Source organism: Halichondria panicea, chromosome 9 (genome assembly GCF_963675165.1).
Source record: "Halichondria panicea chromosome 9, odHalPani1.1, whole genome shotgun sequence".
Taxonomy (NCBI): Eukaryota; Metazoa; Porifera; class Demospongiae; order Suberitida; family Halichondriidae; genus Halichondria; species Halichondria panicea.
This window is the reverse complement of record NC_087385.1, coordinates 432,803-454,833: the sequence shown is the minus strand read 5'-3', so window position 1 is coordinate 454,833 and position 22,031 is coordinate 432,803. Positions and strand designations below refer to the sequence as shown.

Below are 22,031 nucleotides of genomic sequence, written 5' to 3'. Positions count from 1 at the left end.
GACATGTTTATAATTATATACGCAATAAAAATCATGTGCCTAATTGGCAATGTCCTCCTACCAATGCAACACACTGTATTATGGTTCCGGAAATGCTACAAGCAGTGAATATGCTACACCAAATGCAAAGAGTGTATAAAAGGAGACGGTTATTTTGAATTGACGAGTACGCCTCAGCAGACAAGTCATGATGAAGTCTGGCCTTCTCTTATTTGTTGCCTTTGGAGTCTTCAGCTCTATGCAGCTACTTGCACTGGGACAAGGTAACATAGAAAAGTTATATGAATTTATCTGAACTGCTGCTTTAGAGTCTGGATCAGTGGCTGTTGGTGGCACTCCTAGCGTCAGTGTCCTCCGTGGTCGTGATGGCAGGGATGGGCCACGAGGAAGAGACGGACGTGATGGAGTGCAAGGACCAGTGGGCCCAAGGGGATCCCCCGGAATGAATGGACCTCCTGGTACATCTGGAGCCCCTGGACCAAAGAGTGGGGGTGTGGTCTACACCAGGTGGGGTAAGCATACCTGCAGAGATGGAGCCAATCTAGTCTATGCTGGACGAATGGCTGGGAGTCACCACATTGCTGTTGGTGGTGGCACCACACGACTGTGCATGCCCAATAATCCCGACTACACCCTCCCATTCATTAATGGTGTGCAGAACTATAGCCCACTACACAATGTCGAATATCAGGACACTGTTCGAAGCCATGGCCACGATATTCCTTGTGCTGTGTGTGTGGTGCCCACTAACAACCTTGTGCTAATGGTACCCGGCAAGAGCTCTTGTCCAGCTGGATTCATGAGAGAGTACTATGGCTACCTCATGTCGGAGAGGGTGCATACTACTCATCATCGATCTACATTTGAATGTGTTGACAAAGATCTCGAGTCTGTACATGGAAGTTCCCAAATGCAGTATCACGGTCTGTTTGGTCATGTCGAGGCTGTGTGTAATTCACTCGCTTGCCCTCCTTACAATAATTACAAAGAGATCAACTGTGCTATGTGCACAATGTAGTTTTTAAAACTATGAACTGGATGAGAACTATGTAGACTTATACTGACAGTATAGTTAATCAGTAAGGATTCATGCTAATATCATCAAAATAATGACATTGTGTATATGATTGATCGACAAAAACATTAACTTGTAATATAGAAACATGAAACCTAATCACAACATGCATGCAGGTAGAAATATAGTGGGTACAGGAACAAGTGTGTAGGTATAGCTAAACTTGCAGCAGACGTACATGCATGCAACAGATTATAATTATGTGATCATAAATTATAGCAGTCAGTTCCGACGTTCATCAGTTCCTCTCATACCATTGAAACCCTACACTATAGTTACTCTGATACAAAGTCACTGCTATTATTCTGTGTGACTCAGCATGCATATACAGTACAATGGTATAAGTTCTCCGGATATGTCTTAAGCAATTGTATATCCTGTATGTGTGTAGTCAAAGGGTATAAAACAAAACAACCTGAGCCAGCAAAGCAGTTGTTGCACGGAAAGATATCAGCCATGGTGAAATCCGGTGTTCTGCTACTATTTGGTGTGTTCGGTTCTTTGCAGCTGCTAGTAATAGCACAAGGTGAGACATTATACAAATAGCTATTAATACTGAACTGCCATTCCGAGTCTGGATCCAATGTCAGTGTCCTCCGTGGTCGTGATGGCAGGGATGGGCCACGAGGAAGAGACGGACGTGATGGAGTGCAAGGACCAGTGGGCCCAAGAGGATCCCCCGGAATGAATGGACCTCCTGGTACATCTGGAGCCCCTGGACCAAAGAGTGGGGGTGTGGTCTACACCAGGTGGGGGAAGCATACCTGCACTGAGAGATGGAGCCAATCTAGTCTATGCTGGAGTAATGGCTGGGAGCCACTACGGTACAAGTGGTGGTGGCACTACTCGACTGTGCATGCCCAATGATCCTGACTACACCCTCCCATTCATTAATGGTGTGCAGAGCTACAGCCCACTCTACAATGTCGAATATCAAGACACCGTGCGAAACCATGGCCACGACATTCCTTGTGCTGTGTGTGTGGTGCCCACTAAAGACCTTGTGCTAATGGTACCCGGCAAGAGCTCATGTCCAGCTGGATTCACGAGAGAGTACTATGGTTACCTCATGTCGGAGAGGGTGCATGTTAATCATAAACGATCTACATTCGAATGTGTTGACAAAGCTCTTGAGTCTGTACATGGAAGTTCTAAGTATCAGTTAAATGGTCTGTTTGGTCATGTTGAGGCTGTGTGTAATGCACTCGCTTGCCCTCCTTACAACAATTACAAAGAAATCAACTGTGCTATGTGCACAATGTAGCTGCTCTGCATGTTTTAAACACATTATAATTTTTATGAACTGAATGAGCTAATAATTATAGTCGGTTCAGTATAATTGTTATCTGTATGATTGCATGATATGGATGAACACCGGCCTTGTTGTAAATTCTCTAGTAAATTACAAAAATGAATGCTATGCAACATCAACTTGTAATGCAGGTAGAAAAACATAATAGGTACAGGAAGATGTGTGTAGGAAGCTAGGAATCACTTACATGCAGCAGACGTACGTACAATTAACAGATGATCTGTGATATCATGGTAGTTACCACTTTCTGGTTCTAGATCTCTCATACCATTGAAACCCTATACAATATTAGTTACTCTAATATAAAATCAATGCCATTATCTGTGTGAGCATAATTATAGTACAATAGTATAAGTTCCCCGGAAACATCTTAAGCACTGACTTGTATACCCTTGCATGCATGTATGTATATATGTCTACAATACTTTTAAAATGTTAGTCAAAGGGTATAAAACAAAACAACCTGAGCCAGCAAAGCATGAGTTCAGTTGCTGCACGGAAATAAATCAGCCATGGTGAAATCATACTTTCTGCTACTATTTGGTGTGATCGGCTCTTTGCAGCTGCTAGCAATAGCACAAGGTGAGACACACTATACAAATAGCTTTTTAATAATTATTGCAACAAACACTGAAATGACGCTGATTACATACAGAGTCTGGATCCAATGTCAGTGTCCTCCGTGGTCGTGATGGCAGGGATGGGCCACGAGGAAGAGACGGACGTGATGGAGTTCAAGGAGCAGTGGGCCCAAGAGGATCCCCCGGAATGAATGGACCTCCTGGTACATCTGGAGCCCCTGGTCCAAAGAGTGGGGGTGTGGTCTACACCAGGTGGGGGAAGCATACCTGCAGAGATGGAGCCAATCTAGTCTATGCTGGAGTAATGGCTGGGAGTCGCTACAGTGTTAGTGGTGGTGGCACTACTCGATTGTGTATGCCCAACAATCCCGACTACACCCTCCCATTCATTAAAGGTGTGCAGAACTACAGCCCACTCTACAATGTCGAATATCAAAATACTGTTCGAAACCATGCCCACGACATTCCTTGTGTTTTGTGTGTGGTGCCCACTAAAGACCTTGTGCTAATGGTACCCGGCAAGAGCTCTTGTCCAGCTGGATTCATGAGAGAGTACTATGGCTACCTCATGTCGGAGAGAGTACATACCAGTCATAAGCGATCTACATTCGAATGCGTTGACAAAGCTCTCGAGTCTGTGCCTGGAAGTTCACACGCGCAGGCACATGGTTGGTTTGGTCATGTTGAGGCTGTGTGTAATGCACTCGCTTGCCCTCCCTACAACAACTACAAAGAGATCAACTGTGCTATGTGCACAATGTAGCTGCTCCGTTAAAAACTATATAGTTTATATATATGAACTGTATGATAGAACACTGATATAGAGTATTTAATCAGTATAAGGACTAATACGTTCACTATTGTTCAAAACGTTTGTAAGATTGATTAAAAATTATAGCAACCTAATAATGATCAAGTCCACATACTTTTATTTTATGGAAGAACTCCGGGCTCGCTGTAAGAACGAATAACCACTATATGCAACAGTAACTTGTAGCATATGTTTAGAAACATGATACCTAATCACAACATGCAGGTAGAAACATAACGGGTACAGGAAGATGTGTGTATAGGAAGGAATCATGATGACATTGATTTACTGCATATAATTATTTGAAAATTGACTAACATACATGCATGGTGATCACAAGTGAGGGCCTTTTATACATTACATGTACTAGAAAGCTTTAGCTATACGCAACAAATGTATATACTGGTACACACTGTACGCCATAAGAATCATTATTGTGTTTAATTCTAATAATGTCCAAATGCAACACACTGTATTATGGTTCCGGAAATGCTACAAGCAGTGAATATGCTACACCTAATGCAAAGATCGAGTGTATAAAAAGAGTTAAGGAGTATAAGCTATAACAGTCATTCATGATGAAGTCCGGCATTCTATTATTCGTTGCCTTTGAACTCTTCAGCTCTATGCAGCTACTTGCACTGGCACAAGGTAAGTGGATGATGTGAATTTTTATCTGAACAACATTTTCTAGAGTCTGGATCAGTGGCTGTTGGTGGGACTCCTAGCGTCAGTGTCCTTCGTGGTCGTGATGGCAGGGATGGGCCACGAGGAAGAGACGGACGTGATGGAGTGCAAGGAGTAGTGGGTCCAAGAGGATCCCCTGGAATGAATGGACCTCCTGGTACATCTGGAGCCCCTGGACCAAAGAGTGGGGGTGTGGTCTATACCAGGTGGGGGAAGATTACCTGCAGAGATGGAGCTATTCTAGTCTATGCTGGAGTAATGGCTGGAAGTCATCACATAAAAAATGGAGGTGGCACCACACGACTGTGTATGCCCAATGATCCCGACTACACACTCCCATTCATTAGTGGTGTGCAGAGCTACAGCCCACTCTACAATGTTGAATATCAAGCTACTGTTCGAAATGTTAACCACGACATTCCTTGCGCTGTGTGTATGGTGCCCACTAAAGACCTTGTGCTAATGGTACCCGGCAAGAGCTCTTGTCCAGCTGGATTCACGAGAGAGTACTATGGCTACCTCATGTCAGAGAGGGTACATGTTAATCATAAACGATCGACATTTGAATGTGTTGACAAAGATCTCGAGTCTGTGCATGGAAGTTCACATCACCAGGGACACGGTCTGTTTGGTCATGTTGAGGCTGTGTGTAATGCACTCGCTTGCCCTCCTTACAACAATTACAAAGAGATCAACTGTGCTATGTGCACAATGTAGCTCTCTGTTATTAAAACTATGAGCTGAATGCCGAAAAACTGAACTATTATAATTATGTACAGTACTACAGTACAGGTAATTAAGAGTTATTTTATTGTATAATTATATTGTTGTAGCGTCGTATAGTAAGAATGGACTAGATTGATTGATGATTGACATGAGAAGCATGCACACTAACCTGATAACGTTATTCAGTTCCTTCTCTCAGCTGTGATTGGGAGTCCTTGCCACAGATGTGCAATTGCTTCCAAGACAACATCTCCTCATTAGTTGATTCGTCAGTCACAATAAAGAAGAAATAGGACACCTCTTTCAGCAGATTGGCCCATTTTGTGTTGTGTCATCATAGCATGCATGTGGCATGTGGGTAGGTGACCAATTTATGAATGTCATTAAAAACCATCCCCAATACACAAATACAAGAGAGTAAGCTTATAGGTAAGAGTAAGAGTGTTGAACTGCTATATAGTAACACCATGCAAGGGCGTATGAAGAGAAGGTGCATACCGTATTGCTAGAATGTTTTGCGAGCATCAAACATTTGTGAACTTTGCGATGGTTAATCAATTCCCAACAATAAAATCCGCAAAATCTAAACTAGTAAATACACACGATCCTTGCCAGAACGCAATAGTTAGATTGCAAAGGGTCAATTTTCTGCTAATTTGGCTCATTCGCAAAGGTTTTTCACCAGCAAAATATTCTAGTAATACGTGGTATATAGCAGCTGGGTGACTCGTGCACTGCATGCATGGGACTGTATTTATATATACACAAGATCATAGAACTATAGAGCCAGCGTTTAAGGTGCCTTGTAAATTAATTCACTTCCTTGAAGGCGACCATGTTATTGTATGCATGTGCCCAAAATGTGGACTGCTGTTGATCAATATTAGGTGGGTGGACTGTGGCATATTCAGTAATATATCCGGCCTGCCTCTGGAAAAAAGGTGAATGTCTTGAGGTTCTACTGTATATTCTTTGCACTGTACAATAACATTTATGATTATAATTATATGCTCACTGTGAAGATTTTCTAAGAACGCCCCCTCCTTCTCAACCCCAATCACTTTCAAGCAGCCATCATGCAGGATATGACTTTTGGGAAGTGATCAACTCAACACTCGCAAAATTCGCATTATTATGTTTGATGCTTGCAAAACATTATAGGTATATAATTATGATTGACACAGACTGCCAGCTTGGTAAATACAATCATGCAACAATCATTATTTTGCTATCCATAATTTTTTTACGTTAACTTAATTGTAATGCATGTTTAGAAACATGACACCTAATCACAACATGCAGGTAGAAACATAATGGATACAGGAACAAGTGTGTAGGAAGGAAAATCATTAGTGAAAATTGACTTACAGCAGAGGTACATACAACGTATTGTATGTCATCATAGTAATTATTACTTTCAGTTTCTACCAATGAAACCCTACACTAACAATAATACTATTATTCTGTAGGAGCATACAGTATACAAGTATAAGTTCCCGGAAATGTCTTAAGCACTTGTACCCTGTATATGTATGTAGTCAAAGGGTATAAAACAAAACAATTATTAGCCAGCAAAACATGAGTTCGGTTGCTGCACGTGAAAAAATCAGCCATGGTGAAATCAGGCCTTCTGCTACTATTTGGAGTGTTCGGCTCTCTACAGCTGCTAGCAATAGCAGAATTGCAAGGTGAGACACTATAATTGTAGTTATTGCAATAAACACTGAAATGCCATTCAGAGTCTGAATCCAACGTCAGTGTCCTCTGTGGTCGTGATGGCAGGGATGGGCCACGAGGAAGAGACGGACGTGATGGAGTACAAGGACCAGTGGGCCCAAGAGGATCTCCCGGAATGAATGGACCTCCTGGTACATCTGGAGCCCCTGGTCCAAAGAGTGGGGGTGTGGTCTACACCAGGTGGGGGAAGCATACCTGCAGAGATGGAGCCAATCTAGTCTATGCTGGAGTAATGGCTGGGAGTCATTATCATCAGGCTGGTGGTGGCACCACTTGATTGTGCATGCCCAATAATCCCGACTACACCCTCCCATTTATTAATGGTGTGCAGAACTACAGCCCACTCTATATACAATGTTGAATATCAAAATACCATAAGAAGCCATGCCCACGACATTCCTTGTGCTGTGTGTGTGGTGCCCACTAAAGACCTTGTGCTAATGGTACCCGGCAAGAGCTCTTGTCCAGCTGGATTCACAAGAGAGTACTATGGCTACCTCATGTCGGAGAGGGTACATGGTAATCATCACCGATCTACATTCGAATGCGTTGACAAAGATCTCGAGTCTGTACATGGAAGTTCACACGGGCAGGGACACGGTTTTTTTGGTCCTGTTGAGGCTGTGTGTAATGCACTACCTTGCCCTCCTTACAACAACTACAAAGAGATCAACTGTGTTATGTGCACAATGTAGCTGCTCCGTTAAAAACTATATGAACTGTATGATAGAACACTGATAGAGTATTTAATCAGTATAAGGACTAATACGTTCACTATTGTTCAAAAAGTTTGTAAGATTGATTAAAAATTAATAATGATTACAAGGTCAAGTCTACATACTTTTATTTTATGGAAGAACTCCGGGCTCGCTGTAAGAACGAATAACCACTATGCAACAGTAACTTGTAGCATATGTTTAGAAACATGACACCTAATCACAACATGCAGGTAGAAACATAACGGGTACAGGAAGATGTGTGTATAGGAAGGAATCATGATGACATTGATTTACTGCATATAATTATTTGAAAATTGACTAACATACATGCATGGTGATCACAAGTGACGGCCTTTTATACATTACATGTACTAGAAAGCTTTAGCTATACGCAACAAATGTATATACTGGTACACACTGTACGCCATAAGAATCATTATTGTGTTTAATTCTAATAATGTCCAAATGCAACACACTGTATTATGGTTCCGGAAATGCTACAAGCAGTGAATATGCTACACCTAATGCAAAGATCGAGTGTATAAAAAGAGTTAAGGAGTATAAGCTATAACAGTCATTCATGATGAAGTCCGGCATTCTATTATTCGTTGCCTTTGAACTCTTCAGCTCTATGCAGCTACTTGCATTGGCACAAGGTAAGTGGATGATGTGAATTTTTATCTGAACAACATTTTCTAGAGTCTGGATCAGTGGCTGTTGGTGGGACTCCTAGCGTCAGTGTCCTTCGTGGTCGTGATGGCAGGGATGGGCCACGAGGAAGAGACGGACGTGATGGAGTGCAAGGAGTAGTGGGTCCAAGAGGATCCCCTGGAATGAATGGACCTCCTGGTACATCTGGAGCCCCTGGACCAAAGAGTGGGGGTGTGGTCTATACCAGGTGGGGGAAGATTACCTGCAGAGATGGAGCTATTCTAGTCTATGCTGGAGTAATGGCTGGAAGTCATCACATAAAAAATGGAGGTGGCACCACACGACTGTGTATGCCCAATGATCCCGACTACACACTCCCATTCATTAGTGGTGTGCAGAGCTACAGCCCACTCTACAATGTTGAATATCAAGCTACTGTTCGAAATGTTAACCACGACATTCCTTGCGCTGTGTGTATGGTGCCCACTAAAGACCTTGTGCTAATGGTACCCGGCAAGAGCTCTTGTCCAGCTGGATTCACGAGAGAGTACTATGGCTACCTCATGTCAGAGAGGGTACATGTTAATCATAAACGATCGACATTTGAATGTGTTGACAAAGATCTCGAGTCTGTGCATGGAAGTTCACATCACCAGGGACACGGTCTGTTTGGTCATGTTGAGGCTGTGTGTAATGCACTCGCTTGCCCTCCTTACAACAATTACAAAGAGATCAACTGTGCTATGTGCACAATGTAGCTCTCTGTTATTAAAACTATGAGCTGAATGCCGAAAAACTGAACTATTATAATTATGTACAGTACTACAGTACAGGTAATTAAGAGTTATTTTATTGTATAATTATATTGTTGTAGCGTCGTATAGTAAGAATGGACTAGATTGATTGATGATTGACATGAGAAGCATGCACACTAACCTGATAACGTTATTCAGTTCCTTCTCTCAGCTGTGATTGGGAGTCCTTGCCACAGATGTGCAATTGCTTCCAAGACAACATCTCCTCATTAGTTGATTCGTCAGTCACAATAAAGAAGAAATAGGACACCTCTTTCAGCAGATTGGCCCATTTTGTGTTGTGTCATCATAGCATGCATGTGGCATGTGGGTAGGTGACCAATTTATGAATGTCATTAAAAACCATCCCCAATACACAAATACAAGAGAGTAAGCTTATAGGTAAGAGTAAGAGTGTTGAACTGCTATATAGTAACACCATGCAAGGGCGTATGAAGAGAAGGTGCATACCGTATTGCTAGAATGTTTTGCGAGCATCAAACATTTGTGAACTTTGCGATGGTTAATCAATTCCCAACAATAAAATCCGCAAAATCTAAACTAGTAAATACACACGATCCTTGCCAGAACGCAATAGTTAGATTGCAAAGGGTCAATTTTCTGCTAATTTGGCTCATTCGCAAAGGTTTTTCACCAGCAAAATATTCTAGTAATACGTGGTATATAGCAGCTGGGTGACTCGTGCACTGCATGCATGGGACTGTATTTATATATACACAAGATCATAGAACTATAGAGCCAGCGTTTAAGGTGCCTTGTAAATTAATTCACTTCCTTGAAGGCGACCATGTTATTGTATGCATGTGCCCAAAATGTGGACTGCTGTTGATCAATATTAGGTGGGTGGACTGTGGCATATTCAGTAATATATCCGGCCTGCCTCTGGAAAAAAGGTGAATGTCTTGAGGTTCTACTGTATATTCTTTGCACTGTACAATAACATTTATGATTATAATTATATGCTCACTGTGAAGATTTTCTAAGAACGCCCCCTCCTTCTCAACCCCAATCACTTTCAAGCAGCCATCATGCAGGATATGACTTTTGGGAAGTGATCAACTCAACTCGCAAAATTCGCATTATTATGTTTGATGCTTGCAAAACATTATAGGTATATAATTATGATTGACACAGACTGCCAGCTTGGTAAATACAATCATGCAACAATCATTATTTTGCTATCCATAATTTTTTTACGTTAACTTAATTGTAATGCATGTTTAGAAACATGACACCTAATCACAACATGCAAGTAGAAACATAATGGATACAGGAACAAGTGTGTAGGAAGGAAAATCATTAGTGAAAATTGACTTACAGCAGAGGTACATACAACGTATTGTATGTCATCATAGTAATTATTACTTTCAGTTTCTACCAATGAAACCCTACACTAACAATAATACTATTATTCTGTAGGAGCATACAGTATACAAGTATAAGTTCCCGGAAATGTCTTAAGCACTTGTACCCTGTATATGTATGTAGTCAAAGGGTATAAAACAAAACAATTTTAGCCAGCAAAACATGAGTTCGGTTGCTGCACGTGAAAAAATCAGCCATGGTGAAATCAGGCCTTCTGCTACTATTTGGAGTGTTCGGCTCTCTACAGCTGCTAGCAATAGCAGAATTGCAAGGTGAGACACTATAATTGTAGTTATTGCAATAAACACTGAAATGCCATTCAGAGTCTGAATCCAACGTCAGTGTCCTCTGTGGTCGTGATGGCAGGGATGGGCCACGAGGAAGAGACGGACGTGATGGAGTACAAGGACCAGTGGGCCCAAGAGGATCTCCCGGAATGAATGGACCTCCTGGTACATCTGGAGCCCCTGGTCCAAAGAGTGGGGGTGTGGTCTACACCAGGTGGGGGAAGCATACCTGCAGAGATGGAGCCAATCTAGTCTATGCTGGAGTAATGGCTGGGAGTCATTATCATCAGGCTGGTGGTGGCACCACTTGATTGTGCATGCCCAATAATCCCGACTACACCCTCCCATTTATTAATGGTGTGCAGAACTACAGCCCACTCTATATACAATGTTGAATATCAAAATACCATAAGAAGCCATGCCCACGACATTCCTTGTGCTGTGTGTGTGGTGCCCACTAAAGACCTTGTGCTAATGGTACCCGGCAAGAGCTCTTGTCCAGCTGGATTCACAAGAGAGTACTATGGCTACCTCATGTCGGAGAGGGTACATGGTAATCATCACCGATCTACATTCGAATGCGTTGACAAAGATCTCGAGTCTGTACATGGAAGTTCACACGGGCAGGGACACGGTTTTTTTGGTCATGTTGAGGCTGTGTGTAATGCACTACCTTGCCCTCCTTACAACAACTACAAAGAGATCAACTGTGCTATGTGCACAATGTAGCTGCTCCGTTAAAAACTATATGAACTGTATGATAGAACACTGATAGAGTATTTAATCAGTATAAGGACTAATACGTTCACTATTGTTCAAAACGTTTGTAAGATTGATTAAAAATTATAGCAACCTAATAATGATTACAAGGTCAAGTCCACATACTTTTATTTTATGGAAGAACTTCGGGCTCGCTGTAAGAACGAATAACCACTATGCAACAGTAACTTGTAGCATATGTTTAGAAACATGACACCTAATCACAACATGCAGGTAGAAACATAACGGGTACAGGAAGATGTGTGTATAGGAAGGAATCATGATGACATTGATTTACTGCATATAATTATTTGAAAATTGACTAACATACATGCATGGTGATCACAAGTGACGGCCTTTTATACATTACATGTACTAGAAAGCTTTAGCTATACGCAACAAATGTATATACTGGCACGCCATAAGAATCATTATTGTGTTTAATTCTAATAATGTCCAAATGCAACACACTGTATTATGGTTCCGGAAATGCTACAAGCAGTGAATATGCTACACCTAATGCAAAGATCGAGTGTATAAAAAGAGTTAAGGAGTATAAGCTATAACAGTCATTCGTGATGAAGTCCGGCATTCTCTTATTCGTTGCCTTTGAACTCTTCAGCTCTATGCAGCTACTTGCATTGGCACAAGGTAAGTGGATGATGTGAATTTTTATCTGAACAACATTTTCTAGAGTCTGGATCAGTCAGTGGCTGTTGGTGGGACTCCTAGCGTCAGTGTCCTTCGTGGTCGTGATGGCAGGGATGGGCCACGAGGAAGAGACGGGCGTGATGGAGTGCAAGGAGTAGTGGGCCCAAGAGGATCCCCTGGAATGAATGGACCTCCTGGTACATCTGGAGCCCCTGGTCCAAAGAGTGGGGGTGTGGTCTACACCAGGTGGGGGAAGACTACCTGCAGAGATGGAGCCAATCTAGTCTATGCTGGAGTAATGGCTGGGAGTCATTATCATCACGCTGGTGGTGGCACCACTCGATTGTGTATGCCCAATGATCCCGACTACACCCTCCCATTCATTAATGGTGTGCAGAACTACAGCCCACTCTACAATATCGAATATCAGGACACTGTTCAAAGCCATGGTCACGACATTCCTTGTGCTGTGTGTGTGGTGCCCACTAAAGACCTTGTGCTAATGGTACCTGGCAAGAGCTCTTGTCCAGCTGGATTCACGAGAGAGTACTATGGCTACCTCATGTCGGAGAAGGTAAATGGTGATCATAAGCAATCTACATTCGAATGCGTTGATAAAGATCTCGAGTCTGTACATGGAAGTTCACAATGGCAGATACACGGTCTGTTTTGTCATGTTGAGGCTGTGTGTAATGCACTCGCTTGCCCTCCTTACAACAACTACAAAGAGATCAACTGTGCTATGTGCACAATGTAGCTGTTCTGTTATTAAAAACTCTATGAACTGAATATGAGAGAACACAGATTTACAGAAGTTAATCAGTAAGGACTAAAATACGTTCACTATTGTATCAAAAATGTTTGTATACGATTGCTATGGAAGAACTCTGGCCTCGCTGTAAGAATTCCAAATACTATGCAACAGTAACTTGTAATGCATGTTTAGAAACATGACACCTAATCACAACATGCAGGTAGAAACATAATGGGTACAGGAAGATGTGTGTAGATCTAGAGGAAGGAAATCATTTTAATGATGGCATTCGCTGCACAACTATATCCCGGCATATAACATTAACTAGCAATGGACAATATGGTGATTACAAGTGAGGGCCTTTTGTTAATCGCTGATAGACTAAATTACTAGAAGCTAGCTACCCAAGAAATAGTGTAGTGAGCTGTTATGCACATTCCTATAATTATGTAGATGCATAGAAAGTGTTCAGTTCCCCCAACTATAGAAATGTCCTCCCACCAATGCAACACACTGTATTATGGTTCCGGATGTGCTACAAGCAGTGAATATGCTACACCTAATGCAAAGAGTGTATAAAAAGGTTATTTTGAGTTGAGGAGTATAAGTCTACCTACAACAGTCATGATGAAGTCTGGCCTTCTCTTATTTGTTACCTTTGGAGTCTTCAGCTCTGTGCAGCTACTAGCACTGGGACAAGGTAAACATGTAAATGTGAATAATGTGAAATTTAATACATTTTTTTAGAGTCTGGATCAGTACCTGTTGGTGGGACTCCTAGTGTCAGTGTCCTCCGTGGTCGTGATGGCAGGGATGGTCCACGAGGAAGAGACGGACGTGATGGAGTACAAGGACCAGTGGGCCCAAGAGGATCCCCCGGAATGAATGGACCTCCTGGTACATCTGGAGCCCCTGGACCAAAGAGTGGGGGTGTGGTCTACACCAGGTGGGGGAAGCATACCTGCAGAGATGGAGCCAATCTAGTCTATGCTGGAGTAATGGCTGGGAGTGTCAATAATCAGGCTGGTGGTGGCACTACTCGACTGTGCATGCCCAATGATCCTGACTACACCCTCCCATTCATTAGTGGTGTGCAGAGCTACAGCCCACTTTTTCCTGTTGAATATCAAAGTACCATAAGAAACCATGGTCATGACATTCCTTGTGCTGTGTGTGTGGTGCCCACTAAAGACCTTGTGCTAATGGTACCCGGCAAAAGCTCTTGTCCAGCTGGATTCACGAGAGAGTACTATGGCTACCTCATGTCGGAGAGGGTGCACCCTGGTCATAAGCGATCTACATTCGAATGTGTTGATAAAGATCTCGAGTCTGTACATGGAAGCTCAAGTCAAGAATACGCTACTCACGGTCTGTTTGGTCATGTTGAGGCTGTGTGTAATGCACTCGCTTGCCCTCCTTACAACAACTACAAAGAGATCAACTGTGCTATGTGCACAATGTAGTTGCTCGACGATCCATTAAACGCTATAATTATATGAACTGAATACCAAACTGTAATAATTATAGTATAGCGGTAAATCAGTAGGATTTAGGTTCACTATTGCAAAATCTCACGATTGATATTGTTGAACTCCGGCCTTAACTTGTTGTGTTGAAAAACCAAATACTATGCAACAGTAACTTGTAATGCATGTTTAGAAACATGACACCTAATCACAACATGCGTAGAAACATAATGGGTACAGGAAGATGTGTGTATAGGAATCATATGATGTCTTTTACTGAATACATTAACTTAAGTCTTTTATTGTGAAAATTGTCTAGCAACAGACATGGTGATCAAGAGTTAGGGTCTTTTGTTAATCGCTTAGGCCATAAAAATAAACTGCTCTATAGAAGCTATAGCTATGCTAGCCTCGATTCCAGGCCGCGAAGAGAAAGGCGCCTTTCTCTTCGCGGCCTGGAATCGAGGCTATAGCTATGCAAGAGATAGTGTAGTGCATGAGTTGGTACACACATTTCATAACGACATCTTACATATAAATTATACGCCATGCATGCATAGTAATCTCCCAACTATAGAAATGTCCTCCCGCCAATGCAACACACTGTATTATGGTTCCGGAAATGCTACAACCAATGCAACAGTAACTTGTAGCATTACGTTTAGAAACATGACACCTATAATCACAACATGAAGGTAGAAACATAAAATGGGTACAGGAAGATGATACCCATGCAGTTACAGTGGATTGCAGTGCACTTGCAACGCCAAACAGCAAAACCACCAGATATGAATCTCATTACAAATAATAATTACTCAAATGACTTTTTTAGCAGAATCTCATTGAACCTCTGCTTATTCCTGAATGTATAATTATAGGTATGAGCAAATTGAATCTACAGGCTGGGGGGATGTAAAGTCTAAACCCAAGAAGGGGCTCAGTCATAGTCTCACTCATATAGATATATCTACAAGAATGTGGATACTTATGATAGCACATTCTTGAAAAACATTCTTGAAAAGCCTTGCAAGGCCTTATATAGACAGTCAGTTGCATGCCCTCTATATAATTATGCCCTTGCTACTACCGTCTTTCTTCAATTACAAGCGCCACTCTAATAGTCCACAACATACCGTATAGCGGGTTACTGTATAATTTAATAGAGCAGTGTGCGACTGAATAGTTGCACCATAACTATCTAAAACTAGCTACTCAAAGCTATCTAATTGCAGCACTCAAGTTTTACTTGCCGTCTATGAATGTAACTCAACTTTTCAAGGTATTGTCCGGATATTTAGTAATATTAAAGCACAGAGTGTCCGTTGTATTAGAACAAAAAAATTGTCCAGAAGAGTGTCCGGGGTAATTAGAAGTGTCCTATAAATTAGAAGATATACGATATATTATTCAAGGCACTAAATTTTCGAGGATAGAGGTTCAAATAACCACACCCCTACAGTAGGTCTTTCAACCGGAAATAAACCATTTTTCAAGGCACTAAATTTTTAAGATTCAAGATAAGGTCAATCCTTAAAAACCTTGAAAATGACCAGCTATACGGTAATTTATATTTTATATTTTACTCCAATTGAGCGTCAAGTAAATTATGGATTTGCTGGTGCTTAGGCAATTAGAAAAGAATCTAATTGAAGCTACATGCATGTGTACAGCTGAGCCTGGTGGAAACAGCTCTACGTACGTACGAACTATTGCTATGCACCACTCTAATAATTATGCGCCAAACTGGACATAGAGTTTTTGTGTACCGCAATTTAAATAGAAGAAAGACCATGTACCATGCAGGGGGTGTTGACTAGTTTAATAACTCACTTGTGTTGTGCTGGATGAAACTTGGGGCAATAGGGTTCAATTGGTATAACACTCCATTTTGTTTGAGCCCTATTCAACCTTTTACTTGCTTGTCCTATCCCAAAAAGGTTCTGCATAATTTATTAAGCATCATTCTATTGCAATAAATAGATTCTATAATACCGTACTTATTCGATTTAAAGCGACAGTTTTAATAATTACGAAGCCAGAGGTCGTTTCTTTTGGAGGTTGAAAAATTATGTTGAAGTCCTAGTGTCGCATATTTAGAGGGTCACATCTAATTGGTCGTTCCATTGTCCAGAGGGAAGGTTTGATTCTCTGCCGAGCTGCGAGTCACACTCAGTATGAAGGTTATTCTACTGTCCTCGATTATAGGCCGCTTAAATTACATTGTTTCTTGCGGCCTGGAATCGAGGCTGTGGTTTGACCTCTATTTAGGACGCGACATAAAAAAATAATTGTGACCCTGCAGTCGCTATTTTTAGAGGTCAGAAAATTGGAAAAGATCGAGGGTGTCGCATATTTGGAGGGTCGCTTTAAATCGAATAAGTACGGTAGCTGTACCATAATAAATTATACAATTATTGTACAGCATGTTGAAGGGAACTTACCTAGTTTCATAGTTATGTCAAACAGCTCTCAAACCATTCTCTAGCTCAACTTCTCTTCTTCTTAGAACATGCAGTTAATTGTTGTTGCTATGCGCCTGCAGCTGCAACTGCACATGTTGTGCTACATGCCCTTATTTGGTACTGAAAACAACACACCGTTGTATTGCACACTTAGCCTCAAATTCAAGCCTACACACTGGAAATTAACATGCTTTGAAAAGTACACACTAAAATAATGTGCAGTATTCAACACAGACTACATGCTGTTTCAACACACTTGTGCTGGTTAAACACATCTTGAGCTGAATTAACACACTAAATCCTAGTGGTTTACACACCTCATATTTTCTGTATGTGCATGTATTTGCATGAAGTACATTTCAAGAATGCTTGACTGACTTTACATGTATATGCATGTTCTTTTGTTGATGGGGGGGGGGGGAGGCATGCCTAGAGAGTGTCTGCTAAAAAACTGAGTGGTTGCCATTTCAGTTTGGCTCTATATGCTTAGTAATAAAATGCCAAGTTAAAGTACTCTTGGTATTTCAAAAACAATGATCATGATCTAACAATCTAATTGTGGTTTTGCTGTTTGGCAATTCTCTGTTGCAAGTGCATGCACTGCACTGCAATCCACTGTAACTTGTGGCATATGTTTAGACTGAAACAGGCCTAATCACAGTAAAAACGAATGCATGCAGGAGTACAGGAAGATGATGCCAACAGTATAACTTGTAGCATAATATGTTTAGAAACATGACACCTAATCACAACATGCAGGTAGAAACATAATGGGTACAGGAAGATGATACCAACAGTAACTTGTAGCATATGTTTAGAAACATGACACCTAATCACAATACAGTAGAACCTCGATTATCCGGACACCTTGGTTCCAGAAGCAGGCCGGATAAGTGAATATGCCGGATAATCGAATAGATAAACCACGCCTTGATCCACCCACTTTATTGACATGATAAACAGCAGTGCCACATGGTTGTCTGCGCATGCGCAGAAGATGCATGTCTCCATGGTAACAGCTGTAACGCGCATGCGCATTTGAAGGACACGCCCATTTTCTAATCTAGAAAACTGCCAAGCCGGTTAATCGAGGTTCCGGATAATGGAGGGCCGGATAATCGAGGTTCTACTGTAACATGCAAGTAGAAACATAATGGAAGATGTGTCTAGGAAGGAATACTTATTATGACTAGTGGCGGATCCAGGAAAAATGAAAGGGGGGTTACGCCCACTTTCGGTCACACGTTGTGCAGTAAGACTAGGGAAAATCCCATTCTCAGCCAGGGGAAGTCCCATAAATAGACTTGCGTGACTAGCTAGCTAGCTGCTACGAACATGCAGTCTAGCCATTGACTTTGACACATTGACTTTGAATACTCTTTTGGCAGTTTATAACTGGATGCATGGTAGCTGTAGTAAAGCCATAATAGCTAGACTGCATGAAAGGGGGGATCCGTGGCACCCTGGGATCTCCCCCTGGATCCGCCACTGCATGATGACGGCATTTAAGGCAATGGAAATTGACTGCATGGCAAACAGACAAAATGGTGATCGCAAGTGAGAGCCTTATTGGCTATAATTGACTAGGCCACAAAAATAAATCGGTATAGCTACATATGTTCTATAATTATTGTACGCTATATAGAAATCATGTGAACTATAGAAATTTCCTCCCATGCACCAATCTAGTCTCGCAAGCCCTGCCCCTTCACTCACTAGGAGTTGTCCCCTGCGCCAGGATCTTGGCGCTGCCAATCAGATTGTAGATTTAATTGTAAAACATCAACCCACTCATATTATAAAACCACACCCACATGATGTCATGGATTAGCATGCTGATAGGAGAGTGGGCATGAATACGTAATTAAATTCCACTATACTCCACATGCATGCACACTGTTGCCATGTAGACCCATGAGTGAGTGAAGGGGCGGGGCTTGCGAGACTATAATAGCTGTATTATGGTTCCGGAAATGCTCTACAATCGAATCAGTGAATATGCTACACCTAAGTTGCAAGAAGTGTATAAAAAGGATTATTTTGAGTCAAGTTGAGGAGCATGAGTCTCACTATACCAAACAATCAGTCATGATGAAGTCTGGCCTTCTCTTATTTGTTACCTTTGGAGTCTTCAGCTCTATGCAGCTACTTGCACTGGGACAAGGTGACGTAGAAAAGGTGAATATACTATGAATTTATCTGAACAAATCTTTTTTAGAATCTGGATCAGTGGCTGTTGGTGGGACTTCTTGCATCGGAAGAGACAAACGTGATGGAGTGGAAGGAGAAGTGGGTCCAAGAGGACCCCATGGAACATCTGAAGCCCTTGGAGCAAAGAGTGCAGGAAAGGTGGTCTACACCAGGTGGGGGAAACATACCTGCAGATATGGAGCCAATCTAGTCTACTATGGAAGAATGGCTGGGAGTCATCACAGAGCTGTTGGTGGTGGCACTACTCGACTGTGCATGCCCAATAATCCCGACTACACCCTCCCATACATTAGTGGTGTGCAGAACTACAGCCCACTATACAATGTCGAATATCAAGAAACTATTCGAAGCCATGGCCACGACATTCCTTGTGCTGTGTGTATGGTACCTACTAAGGAAGTTGTGCTAATGGTACCTGGCAAAAGCTCTTGTCCAGCTGGATTCACGAGAGAGTACTATGGCTACCTCATGTCAGAGAGGGTGCATGGTAATCATAAGCGATCTACATTCGAATGCGTTGACAAAGATCTCGAGGCTGTACGTGGAAGTTCACATCATCAGGCAAATGGTTGGTTTGGTCATGTTGAGGCTGTGTGTAATGGACTACCTTGCCGTCCTTACAACAATTACAAAGAGATCAACTGTGCCATGTGCTCAATGTAGCTGTTAATTCTGTTAAAAACTATATGAAAACATTAAGTGTGTAGACTAATATAGCAGTTAATCAGTATAAATAATTATAACTATAGATTCAATGTTTATCAATGTGTCTGTCGATTGAATGCATAGAAGAACTCTGGCCTTGTTGTAAGGATTTTATTAAATAACCGAATCCTACATGCAACATAAATTTTGGTTAGAAGCACGACACCATCACAACATGTAGGTAGAAACGTAATGGGTACAGGAAGATGTGTGCAGGAACGAATTATTTTATTTACAATGGCACAAGGTGACATAGAAAGTGAATACTGTATGCATGCAGGTGAATTTTAATATAATTATGAACAGAGTCTGGATCAGTGGCTGTTAGTGGGACTCCTATAGAGTCAGTGCATGTCCTCCGTATGGGCCACGAGGAAGAAACGGACGTGATAGAGTGCAAGGACCAGTGGGACCAAGAGGATCCCCCGGAATGAAGGGTCCTCCTGGTACATCTGGAGCCCCTGGACCAAAGAGTGGGGGGTGGTCTACACAAGGTGGGGGAAGACTACCTGCAGATGGAGCCAATCTAGTCTATGCTGGGGTAATCACGGCTGGGAGTCATCATCATCAGGCTGGTGGTGGCACCACTCGACTGTGTATGCCCAATAATCCCGACTACACCTTCCCATTCATTAGTGGTGTGCAGAACTACAGCCCACTATACAACATCAAGATACCATAAGAAACCATGCCCACGACATTCCTTGTGCTGTGTGTGTGGTACCCACTAACGACCTTGTGCTAATTAATGGTACCCGGCAAGAGCTCTTGTCCAGCTGGATTCACGAGAGAGTACTATGGCTACCTTATGTCGGAGAGGATAGAATGTCAATCATACATTCAAATGCGTTGACCAAGATCTCGAGTCTGTACATGGAAGTTCAAAATGGCAGATGCAAGGTCTGTTTGGTCCTGTGGAGGCTGTGTGTGATGCACTCGCTTGCCCTCCTTACAACAACTACAAAGAGATCAACTGTGCTATGTGCACAATGTAGCTGTTCCGTTAAAAACTTTTGAAAACACTGAAGTATATGCATGTAGACTAATATAGCAGTTAATCTGGAATGTTTTATTAAAATGCTTGTACGATTGATATATGGAAGAACTCCGAGCTCGCTGTAAGAATAACCTAAAACATCAACTTAATTGTTATGCATGTTTAGAAACAGGACACCTAATCACAACATGTAGGTAGAAACACAATGGGTACAGGAAGATGTGTGTTAGAGGAATCATTATAATGACGGCATTTAGCCACTGTACAACTATCAAGGCAATGATTGGCAAACAGACAAAATGGTGATTGCAAAGTGAGAGCCTTAGGCTGTCTATTGGTAGAAGCAAGCTATATAATTATAATTGCAAAAAATAGTGTATAGTTTGTAGGATACATGCACACACATTATTTTATTGTACGCCATGTATATAGAACTTCCAAACTATAGCAATATCTTCCAACCAATGCAACACACTGTATTATGATTCCGGATGTGATACAAGCAGTGAATATGCTACACCTAATGCAAAGAGTGTATAAAAATGTTATTTTGAGTCGTTTTAGTTTATGCTGGAATAATGGCCGGTAGTCACTACAGTTTTAGTGGTGGTGGCACTATACTCGACTGTGCATGCCCAATGATCCTGACTACACCCTCCCATTCATTGATGCATGGTGTGCAGAGCTACAGCTCACTTTTTCCTGTTGAGTATCAATTCACAACAAAAAATAATGGCCACGACATTCCTTGTGCTGTGTGTGTGGTACCCACTAAAGACCTTGTGCTAATGGTACCTGGCAAGAGCTCTTGTCCAGCTGGATTCACGAGAGAGTACTATATGGCTACATTATGTCGGAGAGGGTGCACCCTGGTCATTATCGATCTACATTCGAATGCGTTGACAAAGATCTCGAGTCTGTACGTGGAAGCTCAACTCAAGATTACAGCAACCATGCTCAGTTCGGTCATGTTGAGGCTAAATGTAATGCACTACCTTGCCCTCCCTACAACGAGATCAACTGTGCTATGTGCACAATGTAGATGAGAGCTGAATGTGAGAACACTGAACTATGTACACGTATACTACTCTATATAGTTAATAGGACTATTGTTGTAGATCTATAGCGTCGTATAGTAACAATGAACGAGTGGTATACTAGCTTATACAAAAAATAATGATTCTATGATTGACAAGAGAAGCATAATAATATACACTAACCTGATAAGGTTTTCAGTTCCTCCATCTCTCAGCTATACCA

General features: G+C 41.8%; 6 protein-coding genes across 11 annotated transcripts in view; 5 read left to right on the top strand and 1 right to left on the bottom strand.

Annotated features, from left to right (window-relative positions):
* Positions 1 to 2,578, top strand: part of LOC135341206 (uncharacterized) — a 50,826-nt gene extending 48,248 nt beyond the window's left edge. Inside the window, exons 2-5 of the mRNA XM_064537719.1 lie at positions 185 to 263; positions 309 to 1,017; positions 1,500 to 1,601; positions 1,666 to 2,578. Of these exons, the coding sequence (XP_064393789.1) occupies positions 188 to 263; positions 309 to 1,017; positions 1,500 to 1,601; positions 1,666 to 1,942 (1,164 nt within the window). The 5' untranslated portion in view covers positions 185 to 187 and the 3' untranslated portion in view covers positions 1,943 to 2,578. The remainder of the gene's footprint in view (positions 1 to 184; positions 264 to 308; positions 1,018 to 1,499; positions 1,602 to 1,665) is intronic.
* The window catches only part of LOC135340786 (phospholipase B1, membrane-associated-like), a 27,953-nt gene extending 5,922 nt beyond the window's left edge, over positions 1 to 22,031 (bottom strand). The window contains exons 1-2 of one of the 2 annotated variants that reach the window (XM_064537169.1): positions 16,227 to 16,258; positions 15,668 to 15,773 (exon numbers count right to left, since the gene is read on the bottom strand). Coding sequence is in view for 1 of the 2 variants with exons in the window: in XM_064537166.1 (XP_064393236.1) it covers positions 21,992 to 22,016 (25 nt within the window). In the remaining variant the exon portion in view is untranslated. Of the gene's footprint in view, positions 1 to 15,667; positions 15,774 to 16,226; positions 16,259 to 21,991 lie in introns of those variants that run through there. The other variant, XM_064537166.1, reaches the window with a different exon arrangement.
* Positions 2,821 to 3,882, top strand: LOC135340799 (short-chain collagen C4-like). The gene is made up of 2 exons (XM_064537190.1): positions 2,821 to 2,969; positions 3,043 to 3,882. Exons 1-2 carry the CDS (start codon positions 2,900 to 2,902, stop codon positions 3,729 to 3,731), a joined length of 759 nt encoding a protein of 252 aa, XP_064393260.1. The 5' UTR covers positions 2,821 to 2,899; the 3' UTR covers positions 3,732 to 3,882.
* LOC135340794 (short-chain collagen C4-like) lies at positions 4,248 to 7,252 on the top strand. 3 transcript variants are annotated; one of them, XR_010396442.1, is made up of 4 exons: positions 4,250 to 4,430; positions 4,474 to 5,258; positions 5,392 to 6,880; positions 6,932 to 7,252. XR_010396442.1 is itself a non-coding variant. In XM_064537183.1 (2 exons), exons 1-2 carry the CDS (start codon positions 4,355 to 4,357, stop codon positions 5,181 to 5,183), a joined length of 774 nt encoding a protein of 257 aa, XP_064393253.1. In that variant the 5' UTR covers positions 4,248 to 4,354; the 3' UTR covers positions 5,184 to 5,339. The 3 variants fall into 3 exon arrangements, 2 of the variants coding, with proteins under 2 accessions (XP_064393253.1, XP_064393252.1); XM_064537183.1 differs by lacking the exons at positions 5,392 to 6,880; positions 6,932 to 7,252 and having other exon boundaries at positions 4,248 to 4,430; positions 4,486 to 5,339; XM_064537182.1 differs by lacking the exons at positions 5,392 to 6,880; positions 6,932 to 7,252 and having other exon boundaries at positions 4,251 to 4,430; positions 4,474 to 5,339.
* LOC135340795 (short-chain collagen C4-like) lies at positions 8,082 to 11,123 on the top strand. Of its 3 annotated transcripts, XR_010396443.1 has the most exons (4): positions 8,082 to 8,304; positions 8,348 to 9,132; positions 9,266 to 10,751; positions 10,803 to 11,123. XR_010396443.1 is itself a non-coding variant. In XM_064537184.1 (2 exons), exons 1-2 carry the CDS (start codon positions 8,229 to 8,231, stop codon positions 9,055 to 9,057), a joined length of 786 nt encoding a protein of 261 aa, XP_064393254.1. In that variant the 5' UTR covers positions 8,082 to 8,228; the 3' UTR covers positions 9,058 to 9,213. The 3 variants fall into 3 exon arrangements, 2 of the variants coding, with proteins under 2 accessions (XP_064393254.1, XP_064393256.1); XM_064537184.1 differs by lacking the exons at positions 9,266 to 10,751; positions 10,803 to 11,123 and having other exon boundaries at positions 8,348 to 9,213; XM_064537186.1 differs by lacking the exons at positions 9,266 to 10,751; positions 10,803 to 11,123 and having other exon boundaries at positions 8,213 to 8,304; positions 8,360 to 9,213.
* On the top strand, positions 12,073 to 14,537 carry LOC135340792 (short-chain collagen C4-like). The gene is made up of 3 exons (XM_064537180.1): positions 12,073 to 12,176; positions 12,220 to 13,630; positions 13,678 to 14,537. Exons 2-3 carry the CDS (start codon positions 13,555 to 13,557, stop codon positions 14,391 to 14,393), a joined length of 792 nt encoding a protein of 263 aa, XP_064393250.1. The 5' UTR covers positions 12,073 to 12,176; positions 12,220 to 13,554; the 3' UTR covers positions 14,394 to 14,537.